Here is a 12780-nt window from a genome sequence, read left to right as displayed (position 1 = left end):
AGTAATGCATTGATCCAGGGACCCTGAAGAAGGTTTACACCGCGCGCCAATACACTTTTCCTACAGTAAACTTTTTGTAGGTCAGAGGGAAAAAACACACCCAAACATATGTCCGAAATATTTAATGCTTTCTGAGTTAAAATATGGTACACACTTAAAGATAAAATGAAACAAATACATTTAACCCCAGGTGCAGTAAACACTCAGTCAAGCAACTTTGTGTTCAAAATAAGGAACACGTTTTTAAGGTTTAGCAAACAATCTGTGATCTGATATTAAGAATAAAAGTGCACATATAGAACATAAGTACTGAAAATTAGTTAGCCAAGGAAAGTGAGTTTTTTTTACGAGTTAGGAATACCATTTTCTTGATGTCAGCTTTAAAATAATGTCAATATGTACAAATATACACTTTGGATATTACAGATGGACAAGGGAAGGTTAACTTCCTACACGTTGCCTCCTTCGGGAACCGTTACGTAACCGACTGCTCTTATTCCTTTTTGCACAAATGTATTTTTTTACGAATTGTGTGCATTTCTCACACTTCACCGTACAGCACCAGTGGAATTTGCAGTTACAGCTACTCACTATTTCTATCATTTTTTCCTCTACTTTAAGGCCACACTCGTGGCATAGCCTTCTGCAGCTTCGCTTTTCAAACTGCGACAAATTATTACCACTCTGCAAACACTCCCTGCCTTCAGTTCCGTGCAGTCCGAGGCTCAGGTTTTTCATACAGTAATTTGGGGAGTCCTCCAGGTGTATGAGCTCGCTGCGCGCAATGCTGTTGAACGTGTCTGAGATCGCGCCACGGTTCTCGGCGCTGTTCCCAGTGCGCATGCGTCGCTGGTCCAACTCAAGCTTCTGTGCTTGGTCGTATTTGATTTTCAGGTAGTTGCCAACCTCCCTGAAGTCAGACAGTTGCATCCAGCACGTCTGAACGCTGCAACTTCCGGACACGCCGTGACACTTGCATGATCTCTTCATTGTCGATTTGATAGCCTGAATGTGCAATATAATGTAATATAATGTAATATAATATAATATAATATAATATAATATAATATAATATAATATAATCAGGCAAGATGTCATCGTACGCGTTAGAATTGATTAATAACATACCTTCTAGTAATGCATAAAAACAAATGGTTATTTATATTTACAAAAGACAAATATATTTAGACTTACAAGTCTGCCAGCCTCGTTGTTGTGACGGTTTACGGCAGCGCGTGAATCGTGTCCATTTTCCAGCGCATCTACAAACTGCTTAGAAATGTTCTCACCAAAGTGAGCGTTATCACTGCATCCACCCCAAATCCAACCTCGACCTCCTGTAAACACACAAAGCACACAAGAAGCCTTATAAGAATCGTTTCGACTACAAGGCAGGTGTTTCATTATTCTGTGTATGTTTTCTGCAGTAATATTTGGGCCGAATCAAGCTTACCTATTTTTCCAGTTTTTGAGTCATCACAGCCGCAGTTATCAAAGTCTCCCATGCTGCAGTTCTTGGTCAATGTATACATAACTCCAGCAGCACTTATGGCATGTAGAAAAGCCGTTTCTTTGGTAGCTAAATGCAGAAAGAAAGAAAGAAAGAAAGAAAGAAAGAAAGAAAGAAAGAAAGAAAGAAAGAAAGAAAGAAAGAAAGAAATGTGTGTTTATTAAAATACAGCCATTTTTTTAAAAATATTTAATATAATGCCGGTTATTATTGTCCATACCTCTTCGCAATCCTTTATGTGTTGACAGTTGCAATTCGCTCTCAGGACAGTTCCACCTGTCCCATGCAAACTGGTATTTACACTCCTCAATTCCACGCTGTGCCCCTGCTTGCACACTACTTGCATACACAAGATATGCCTTGGGTCCTGTCATCAGGAAGTTATTCACTGACCTAAATACGCAAAATAAAACAACGATCATTAAACTCGTATTTTCCTTGTAAAGTATAGATAATTTTTTTTGTACATATTTGTAAATATAATATTAAATTAACATGAATAGGCAGAATTAATATGACTGTACCATGCTGCTGTGGACAATAATTGGCAGCATACAGACAGGACCAAAGATGCGAGGAGCTGGCAAAAGTCCATTTTTACCAATGCGTCCTCCGACTCTCTTGGGATGCCCTGTTTCAGTGACCCAGGGCTCAAATACTGATGGAGTAATCCAGAAAGAGATAGAAACAATTGACGACGGGCTCGAATGGCCACGGTATTTATACCTTTCGACGAATTCGAATTACAGGCTTTTTCCCAACTTTGACGTTATACTGTGAAATCTAGTGATTCGATGGCGATTTGTTCAGACATAGGAAACAGTGGAGCAGCCGCACTTCAAAGTGACGCTTAATAGCCCCTGATTATATTCTACTTTTACCACGCGGGAACATTTATGCTATGCAGTGTAACTATTACTACTCCTGATACTAACGACAATGATGGTAATGATATTTATTTGTATATTTATTTATTTATTTAAACTTGATAATATCCAATTAAGATGTGTTAACGTGTACAATGATCTGCACATGAATTGGCATAATGCCTGTTGGAGATGTGTAGTCCACTTAGACAATGCACATGCTTCGGATTTTCAGATTTAGCATTTTCCATTAAAATCATGGGCGAATTCCATTGCCTTTCAATATTTCTCACTATTCAAATATTTCTGTAATTTTCACAGGTATTTTAGGATTGACTTGGGAATTCAATTCTAAAGATTACAATGTATTTCTGTTAGCTCACGCCTGTGAATAGCATTTAAATGGCTCTTCTGTCATTTACGAATCGCCAAAAAAAAAAATCAAAACGGCACGCTAAGGACCACATAAATAACATAAATAACTTTGTCACGTGGATGTCAATAAAATAACTTGGGGAACAGTCTGGCGCGATTCTGAAACACTAATATTTAAATTTACATTACATTTCTATTTGTATTGATAATTCACTGTTGATAACAGTCAATATAAAGTATGGTATCGTGCATTGTCTATTTACGTTTATAAGCCCGGAATTTAGTTTTGTATGTTGGACTTCTCTCCTTGTTTGCATAGAGCAGATTTTCCACCAAGTACGACTTGTTTTGAAATTTCTAATCTCTAAGAGGAGATCCAACGACCGAAATTTCTAATCTCTAAGAGGAGATCCAACGACCGAAAATATTGCTACCTAAATAGGGCATAGAGGAATATGTGCATAGATTAATGGCCAATGGATAACAGCGACAAAATTATTTAGCTTCTAACTACTTTCGATGACTTTTGTAATTATTTCTATATGGAAATGTGACTTCATATCGGCTCTCATGAAAAGATTAATTGCAGAAACCACAAATCATGAGCCAATCAAAATCACTGTAAGAACAGCATTGATTTAATGGTCAGACAATAGATAAGCTCCCGAGCCACTTGGCTCAGCCCGTTTCAAACAATGGTGGGACGCGCAAGTGAGGATAATCCGCACTAATTGGTTATCGGCGACATCAAGCTCTCATAGCGGCTGAAACCCAAACTCCCACACCTACTTGTCAAAAAAACATAAGGACCTGTTAAGCCGTGATCTTTGATGCCATTGCGCTGTAACAAGCAAACACTTTTGCCGACAAGCCATCGTTTTTGAATGGATTTATGGGGCAACAAACTACGAAATAACAGTGTAACGCCCGAGGCGTTTTAGATTTATCGGTTGACATCTACAGCGATAGCAATGGGAACTAGTCGTGTCTACGCAACAGAAGTAACGGATGTCTGAGCTTACCTTGAGGCAAAAGGTTTCCATTTTGTCTATACACAGCGAGAACCTCAGGTGCGGTTAATTAAGTGAAAGTGACGGTATTGTGCATTGTAGTACTTCTTTGTAGCTCAACCAAAATGCAACTTGTATAAAAGTTATCTATTTTTGAATCTACCTTCATGTGAGTACCACAGCAAAGCGTCCGTGGTTATTGCCATATTAGTACTTTTAGCATTATGGCATGGTGTAAGTTTTAGAAACAATGTCTTTTATCTTTTCCATTAAGCGCGCTCTCGGGGCAATATTTCCGGGAACTTTTAGTCTGATAAGTCGGGTAATAAAACACGATAAACGCAGAGAATTTGGCGCGGGTCTTGAGCCCAGACGACCGAGTGTGTGTTTGAAGCTCTGACGCCATGCTCGCTGCGCGTTCATTAAACCATCACACACAGTGCAGGCATCAAAGGGGCCCAAGGTGCGATTCCTTACAAGTCATTAGCAAACCTTAAGGTGTGGACTGAAATAAATAAGCAGACTTATGATTGGGTTAATCTATAAGGGGGTTTGTGAGCGAGACTAAACTAGTAGACTTGTTGCCTTTGACAAATGCACTTTACTTGACTGTCTTTGTAATAACATGAAGCACATTAGAAGTTTTTATTTATTTATTTATTTCCTGCAATGTTCATGGTATAAACCATAACTTGCATTGTTCTAAGTATGGCTGAAGACTGTTATCTACCTCCATCTCCCCTCCTTTTGATATAAAAAAGTAACATATTGTTAAACTTCTGGTATGTATTAGAGGATTATAATTTTATTTAGACTAGATACTCAAATGTTGATTGCAGAAAATGTATGGTGGTTCTCAAATGTTGTTCAACCAGAGGTCTTTTTAACCATTTTAAAATTTCAGTGAGCCTTTCAGTATACAATATTTGTTTTGATTATGATTTTTATATATATATATATATATAAAATTAGAGTACAGAGCTTATTATTATGTATTTATATTTAATAATTTCGCAGGCATTTTTGCAAGTGATTTACAAATCCAGCTGTGCAGTGGTTCTCCATTTAGTTGTTCTTTCATTATTTATGAATAGCATGGCTCTAAATGGTACAACTGCAACCTAAATTGATATGTTCATATTAATGTGCTTATTCTAATGTTATTTATTCAACAGTTCATACACAAAATTGTGAGAAGGACACTGCATTTAATCTAAGATTAGATAAAAGCACAGGTTAATGCTCAAATTAGTTTAATGCACAGATTAATGCATGCTTTTTAACAAAGAAAAGCCTGTAATTGTTGATATGGAGAAGTTTACTAAGTTTACTGAGATATCTTTAACATTTAGGAGTCTTAGTTTTCCAATAAGGAAATTAATTCCTGTTATTTCTTACATTAAAGCAATTATGAACAGTTAATCCCTCATCAGCCTCTTTTATTTTCTTCCTGAAGTTAATGTGACAAAAAAGCTACCTGTATAAAAGGAAAACAACTTTGCATCTTGTAAACCTGATATAATGTTAAAAAGTTAAATATCTTAACATGTTATTCATTAATAAATTTTAAATTGGACTCATTGGCAACATGCTGTGGTAAAAGATCTACATTTCCATACAAACTCAAAGAGTATTGGAAATACTCCATCTGAAAGAGAGTTTTTCCTTTATTGCTTTGGTATTATGTTAGGAGTTGCAATTAAAGTTGGGAGTGAGTCCTTAGGAATGTAACTTTCAAGAATAATGGGACTAGAAGATAAAAGATTTCACTTCAATATAGCAGCAATTGATTTCCAAGCATTTAATACTTCTCAAAGCTTGATTTGGAATTACGGTTACAGTAACCTGTTCAAGGTTCCTGGTTCGATCCTAAGTTGGGTGCCCTCTGATGACGTGGAATCCCAGCCAACGGGGGCTTCTTTAATTAGCTCTATTTAATGCCAATTTTTGCCTTTTAGTTGTTTTGCCACTGTGTCCTCATATAAAATCAAATTAAATGCCAGTTTAATTAGAAGTCACTATATAAAACAAGCAACTACTTAGGCAAGACCAACTATTTTGTTTTTGCTGTGCACTGATTTAGAATTTCAGCTTTAATTTCCTTTCAAGCAACTTAGAATATGACACCTGTTAAAATTTAGGTGTTTAGCCCACTGCAACCTACTGACTTCAGCAAAATATTTCATTCTTCTTTTGTGAAGATTTTCCTTCAGGGGTGAAATTCATACTCAATTGGGTTAAGGTCTGTTACAATCTAAAACCTTCTAACGACTTGTACACTCTAAAATCTTCCACATTTATTGCTGACAAAGAAAACTCATTGGCAACAAAGTGGAAACCTCACCAATAAAAAACTTTCCACTTTAGTCCCCTTTGTTGTGTTGACAGTGATTTTCAATGCTAAATGATGAAGTTCCTCTCAGATAGATTGGATGCATTTCTCTGTAGATTGGCAAACCAAAGGAACACATGCTGCTTCTACGTTCATATGTTACATCATTAATAAAGATTAGCAAGCCCATTCCAGAATGAGTCATGCAAGCCCAAAATATGACACTTTGTCTGTCATGCTTGACCAATGAGATTGTATGCTTGTATCAAATCCACAATTTAATTATTGCCTATATTAGCTCTTAAATGTATATTAGTCTATGTGAAAAGTAGATTGTGATACTTTCACCTCTGCTCTGTGGAGGTTGCTGGTGATTTTACTGTTGATTGTTGTTTTAGGGTTTTCCTTCATAACATTCTCACAATGTTTGCCATTAACTTTTTCTGTTTTCATTGACCGACCTTATTCTTTATTTTTATTTTGTCATTTAAGTGGCTTTGTCCAGTGCTTATGCAGTGGCTCAGAATTTCCGATTTTATCTTCAAATTTTGTCCCATTGACAGCTCTCTGGTCTTTATGTTGACTTGTGCTTTTTATCAACAAATGCAATATTCACAGGCAAAACTGCCCATTGTTATATCTACTGGAAACATATATTGTGCAGTTCATTGTAGATTGTTTTGGGTGATGCTTTGGCAATTTATAACACAGCTGCAGCTTACTAATATAATAGCTGTGACACTCAGTATAACAGTTTGATTTTACTTATTTCTAAGCAGGCTATAAGACTAGATGACTAACAAACTCAACCAAAATTGCAAAAAAAGTCATAAGACAGTGTTGTCATATTACATTCCCAAGTCTATTAGTTCATAAATAATTTAAGAACATTACTGACACATTTTACTACTGTGGGTTTTAAAAATTAGTCACCACACATTGCGCTGTGTGTGTTCATATTTTGCCTTTATTTCGTGAAGATTTTTATTAAGAAAGTTGCTATTAATTAAATTTGTTAAAAGATCCATGTTCAAGCACTATCCTGTTACTCTTGTTTTTTGAAGGTGACTTTACCATAGTAACCATGCATCACAAGGGGCAGTAATACCCTTAAAATTTAAAAAGAAAACATAAATAGATAATAGCTAAATAATATTTAATGTGCCATCAAAGGTGCATCTGTTGTGCTTGGCCTTCCTCTTCTCCATCAGGTTAGGGGCTTGTATCTCCTTTTCTCTCCTGTTCAATAGCTGAGAAACAAAGTGAGTTTTGTCTGAATTAGTAAGTACAGTGTCACAGTCCCCATTTTCAGTTTTGGTAATGGAACATTATAACAAATTATTATCTATTATATAAATATATTTAGGAAATGTGCCAGAGTCTGTGCTGCATTGCTGGGGAATGTTTTTTTTGGCAGAAGTTGAGCTGTTACCTCTCTACTGACATCTATCTGCTGACATGAGAGTATGTGGTTGAAGGGGCTAGAATGTGCATACAGAGTGCAGACTTACATTAGAGAAGGAGAGGTGCTTGAATGAAGAAAAAAAAAAACATGATGAAAGGGGCAATATTGGAGGTATATTACAACTGAGGAAGCTAACGTGTGAGAAGTGACAGGATGGACAAAACATTTCAGCTGAAGGGAGAATGCTACAGCAGAGCTCCCTACCACACCCCAAACCAAAAGGACATACTGTATGCTGTTCTCTGGAATTTACTCACTCTCTTTAGTGGGCAGAGGGTTCTTCTCTTTTGTCTCCGTCTTCTTCAGCTTGGTTTTGTCAAACCTTGCAATCTCTGTGAGATCTGGCTTGTCGGACATGCTAGCTGTCAATAGATTGCCAATAGTAAATTTTACTGGAAATCAAAAAGCTTTTGAATTGTTAATATTTCTAAGTAGTATTTTCATAATGTTGGTTGGAATTATTCAAGTAAATAATTAATTAAATAATATATTTTGTGGTTCTGGTCTGTGATATGTTTCACAATAAACAAAGCTAAGTAAGCTGTGCTGGATTTTGGCTATTGTATGCTATACACATGCATGCCTTCTCACTTATCTAACTCTCTGCATCTCTCTCTCTTTCTTTTTCTTTCTTTTTTTTTTTTTTTTTTTTTTTTTTTAAATATAACCCATTGTTCTCTATATATTCTGCTTTATTCATGCCACCAAACATTCTTCTGTAACACCCCTCACTCTTCCCTGCTGAAGTAGTCATTAGTTCTAGTGTGATACATAGCAGAGTCTGTCCTCAGTGCAGAAAGCATAAAACCTGCTCATTGCCTGACTCTCCTACTCCTGCATCTGCATTCATTCCTCTTTCTCTGCCTCTCATGTCTGCCTTTCAACCAAATTTAAAATAATTCGCATTTTCCTGGAAAAGCAATCTTGGGTCCCTGATTGTATGATTTTTTTTCTTTCTTGCACATTTTCATTTAGATTTATAAGCATGATATAAATAGAGGAGGCCTTACCGTATGGTACAAAAGGGCTGTTTCCACAAGCAGGGAAGGAGAGAGAGTGAGCTTGTGCGTGTGTGTGAAGGAAGTCTTTGCTGATGTCTGTGCTTATGCATCTCAAACAGGGTGTGGATTTATCAGAGAGAGAGGGAGAGAGAAAGAGGGAGAGAAGTAGAATGACTATGACCAGCCCAACCCTTTCTGCTTTTCCTTCCTCTTCTACTTAATACTAAAGTACCATAGGAAATAAAGGAATAGGAAATGTTTTTAGAGGTTATTTCAGTAGGACATATTTATTGCAAAGCCCATTACAAAATACGACAGTTTGATAGACATTTAGGCTATGTGGACAGTCTGGTTATGGATAATTGTAGCACCAGCAGGAAAAGTATTATGTAATTTTGTGCACTGTGGTGTCTTATATTTACTTATATTTGTGTGCTGTATATGTGCATGCATTTTGGGGGTTGGCATGCTGGGTAAATGGAACTACGACTATATAAATTGTAAACAAACACAGAATGTCATGGATGGCTTGGATTATGCCATGCCTGAATACCAGAGGGACTTTCTGGCAGGCATTCTTTGTCTTATGCCATGTGTCTTTGATTTTGTTTCATTATCACATGTTTGTCCCGCCCTATACTTTACCCGTAGATTTTATTATACCGTCTTCCCTGTGTCAGGATCCAGCCTGGACTTTGGCCTTGTGCGTTTGTTAATGTTTTGTGTTTTCACGTGTTTGCCCCACCCTTGTCACTTCCTCCCCACCTCTGAACACCTGTTCCTTGTGTCTAATTGTCATGTGTATTTAGCCGTGCCTATGGCGGCGCGGAATCCTTGTCGTCCCTTGTTGCGTTTTGTGTCGTGTATTTTTTCCTGTTTTGTGTCTTTTAGTTAATAAACCAGTTTGGGTCTGTTTTTATCCCTGCATCGGGGGATAAACACCCTGATTCTAGCCAGGATTCTAGCCAGGATTATTACCTCTTTGGACTTTTGGGCGTGGTTCAGGGTTGGCGTGTTCGCTCGCCGCACCTTGAGGGGGGGTATTGTCTTTGATGGCTTGGACTATGTCATGTCTGACCACCAGGGGGACTTTCTGGCAGGCTTTGTTTGACTTGACATATGTCCTTGTATTTGTTTTGCTATCACATGTGTTTACCCCACCCTATACTTTACCTCTTCCCACCTCTGCACACCTGTTCCTCATGTCTTCCCAATTACCTTCCCTCTTAATCCTGTGGTCCTGCATCTGTTTTTTTTACAGTGTCCTTGTTGTTGCATGCCTAAATGTTTCTTGGATTTGTTTTTGTTTTATGCGCTTGTTTTTGGTTTTGTTGTATCTTGTTTATTTTGTAGTTCTATAATTTTTTTTTCCTTCTTCCCTCATGTTTCCCTGTGTTTGGCCAGTCGAGTTTCTTTTAATGAAACACTTGCTACTTGCCTTCTCTGCATTTGTGTCTGATTTTTCACTCCATGGAGGCACCCTTTTTCTGACACAGAAATTCTTGCATGCTTCTTACTGAGCAAAGACTGTATATTTCTTCTCTTACTAGGACTAACAACAATAAAATTCTAATGAATCAGCAGATAGAACCCTTAATTATTGGTTCAACAAGCAAAGGGGATAAGGTATGCTCATTTGATTAGTGTGATGACATCTTTTGACAAATAAAAAAGGCACAATTTATAATTTGCTAATTTATTAAAATGGCCTATTCTGTTTATCTTGATTGTGCTTACATTATAATAAAGTTGTGACTCACTGATGTTCTTGTGTATTTTTCTTGTTCATGTTCTTTTAGATATGCACTGTTGCAGAAGATTTATTACACTACTTCTCAAAAGTTTAATAAAAGTTCCTGTGAATGAGATAAAACAAAAAAAAAGTTATTTATTGTATATAGTTATAATGAATCAGCAGTTTTTATACAATCAAATTTGTGAATTCAGATTCAAATTTGTGAATTCACAATGGAAGTTAAAATAAGCATACATCCATTTACATTCACCATCCACTTTGTACCTGGTGTGGTCGTCCATGGCTTTAGCCTATCCACTTTTTTGTTTTTGTTCATGTTGACATGTTTTCTGCTCACATGTGTTGTAAAGAGTGATTATTTGAGGTACTATAAACTTCCTGTAAGTTCAAACCATCCAGGTCATTCTAATATGAGCTCTTTCATCAACAAGGTGTTTCATCATAAAGACCCTTTTAAGTTTTTGTTTTTCACATTATTATAGAGACTGTTGTACGTAAAAATCCAAGGATATAAAATACTCAAACAACCATGTCAACAAAATATTAACACATCCACACTCGCTTCATACTTTAAATTTACATACATTTTAATTTACTTTACATTGCCTTGAATTTGCTTATAGTAAAAGTGAACCCCTTTTCCTTTTCATCTTGATCTGACGATCTTTCATATGTTAAGTTTAAATGTCATATTCCTCAAAACTATCCTTTACCATGTGATGTTGCTAATTTTCAAAGACTAATGTTAACCACAAATGTTCCTTAGAATGCTATTTATCAGAAGATCTCTTAGGTCAATTTGACCACCAACGCATTCAGAATACATTGGTTTGTAGATAAGTTGGTTCCTCATGACCATGTGGATGGGGTATCAGTCTTAATAAACAAGGTCAAAAAGTATTTATCTTACCCTCCTTTTTCCCGTGATGAGCCTCCCTCTGCATTAATGATTTGAAGTGATTTTGATTTAATGATTTTTTTTTTTACACTCCCTCTCTATTTCCTAACTGGTGGACCTGTGGCTAGTGCTGTTTTCTGTGGTCAAGGGGGTTTCCTGTTATTTCCTGTTGTTATTATTGTATAGATATGACAATAAAGCAACATCATGCTCCAGCAATGCCATCTGAGGTGGTTGGGCTGTGTTCCAATGCTTCCAGCTGAGAGGATTCCAAAAAAGACACTATGTTAGATACCACCATAATACCAAATACCAAGCTGCTATAAAACCACATGGTGTAGAACTATGCTTAATGAACTAGATGGAACAAAACTCCCTTGGGGCATGACACAGGTTGAAGCCCAAGAAGGAGAAATATGGTGATGTCTCACCGAGACCTTATGTCAGGGGTGTCAAACTCAAATTTACAGTGGGCCAAAATATAAAACTGAGATAAAGTCATGGGCCAAACTGAATATTTATTGAAAAATTAACTGCAACTGATATGTAATGTTCAACCTTTTTCATATGGAAACAAACTTTAGTTTTTTTAGAACACAGGATTTGGAACAACCAGAGCTTGATAAAAGACATAAAATTAAAGGCACATCAGTGGTGTTCATTTCTTATTTAAATAAATAAAATAAATTATGCCTCTCACTGTATCATTTTAAGTTCCTTTTTGAAGTGGATCTTTTTCAAAACCAACAACAAAACAACCAAAAATAATCATTTCATTCAATGAAAATCCAACTTTTCGATTAGTGTCTTCTTATGTTATATTCTTTCGTTACAGACACGTTAGCTCCGCACACAAGACAAACAGGTCTGTCCTTTATATTCGTGAACAGATAATCTGCCTCCCACCTGTCAACTAGTCCCTTGCATTCTCCAAGGGACTAGTTGTGGATGTTTTTGTAGTACATTTCAATAAACATTCAAGAATTCACACAATTTGTGCTCCATGAATCAGCAATTCTTAAAGAAGCCAAGTGAAGAGAGTGGGTATTGTCCTTCTGCAGCGTGAAAAAGTTCTTTTAATACTTTATACAGGCTTTGATAGAACGTTGGCTTCATGCTTGTATTCAACTTTACACAATTACATCAAGAAAAGATTCCTGTCCAGGCCTTCAATGCTCTGTAATAAGGTGCATGTAGCTAGTGCCAGCTAAAATTTGATGAGCTGTTGAGAAGACTTTGTATGATCTGCAGATGAAAGGCCACTGTCCTGCTTTGCAGGCGTATCAGTCCATGTCCACCCTCCTTTTTTGTTTACAGCATGAGCACACTGGGGCATCCAGTACAGCTTGTCCCAAAAGAACCACATATATGTCTGCCAGCAGATGTAGATTATAAGTGATTAATGTGCACCCTTTATAAGACATTTCTGGTAGTTATTTCCATTTTTCAGGTCTGCCTTTAAACTTCCCTACAACCTCCTCCCCTAAAACAAACATAAATATTTAAAACCTCCTCTTCCCCAGGACAGACCATTGGGGAGGCTTGGTTTCCCCTCTATATTTTTTTT

General features: G+C 36.7%; 2 protein-coding genes across 2 annotated transcripts; both read right to left on the bottom strand.

The window, feature by feature from the left end:
- Positions 1-29: 29 nt before the first annotated feature.
- On the bottom strand, positions 30-4267 carry wnt8a (wingless-type MMTV integration site family, member 8a). The gene is made up of 6 exons (XM_060885122.1): positions 3774-4267; positions 2035-2168; positions 1731-1903; positions 1454-1579; positions 1195-1337; positions 30-1005 (listed from the first exon to the last, which is right to left on the bottom strand). The coding sequence occupies exons 1-6, from the start codon at positions 3792-3794 to the stop codon at positions 442-444; spliced, it is 1161 nt and encodes a 386-aa protein (XP_060741105.1). The 5' UTR covers positions 3795-4267; the 3' UTR covers positions 30-441.
- A 2775-nt stretch (positions 4268-7042) lies between these two features.
- tmsb2 (thymosin beta 2) lies at positions 7043-8659 on the bottom strand. Its single transcript, XM_060885331.1, has 3 exons — positions 8569-8659; positions 7816-7920; positions 7043-7343 (listed from the first exon to the last, which is right to left on the bottom strand). Exons 2-3 carry the CDS (start codon positions 7913-7915, stop codon positions 7306-7308), a joined length of 138 nt encoding a protein of 45 aa, XP_060741314.1. The 5' UTR covers positions 7916-7920; positions 8569-8659; the 3' UTR covers positions 7043-7305.
- Positions 8660-12780: the final 4121 nt, after the last annotated feature.

Source organism: Tachysurus vachellii, chromosome 13, assembly GCF_030014155.1.
Source record: "Tachysurus vachellii isolate PV-2020 chromosome 13, HZAU_Pvac_v1, whole genome shotgun sequence".
Lineage (NCBI taxonomy): Eukaryota > Metazoa > Chordata > Actinopteri > Siluriformes > Bagridae > Tachysurus > Tachysurus vachellii.
Note: the sequence above shows the minus strand (reverse complement) of the source record. Positions and strands in the feature narration are given on the sequence as shown.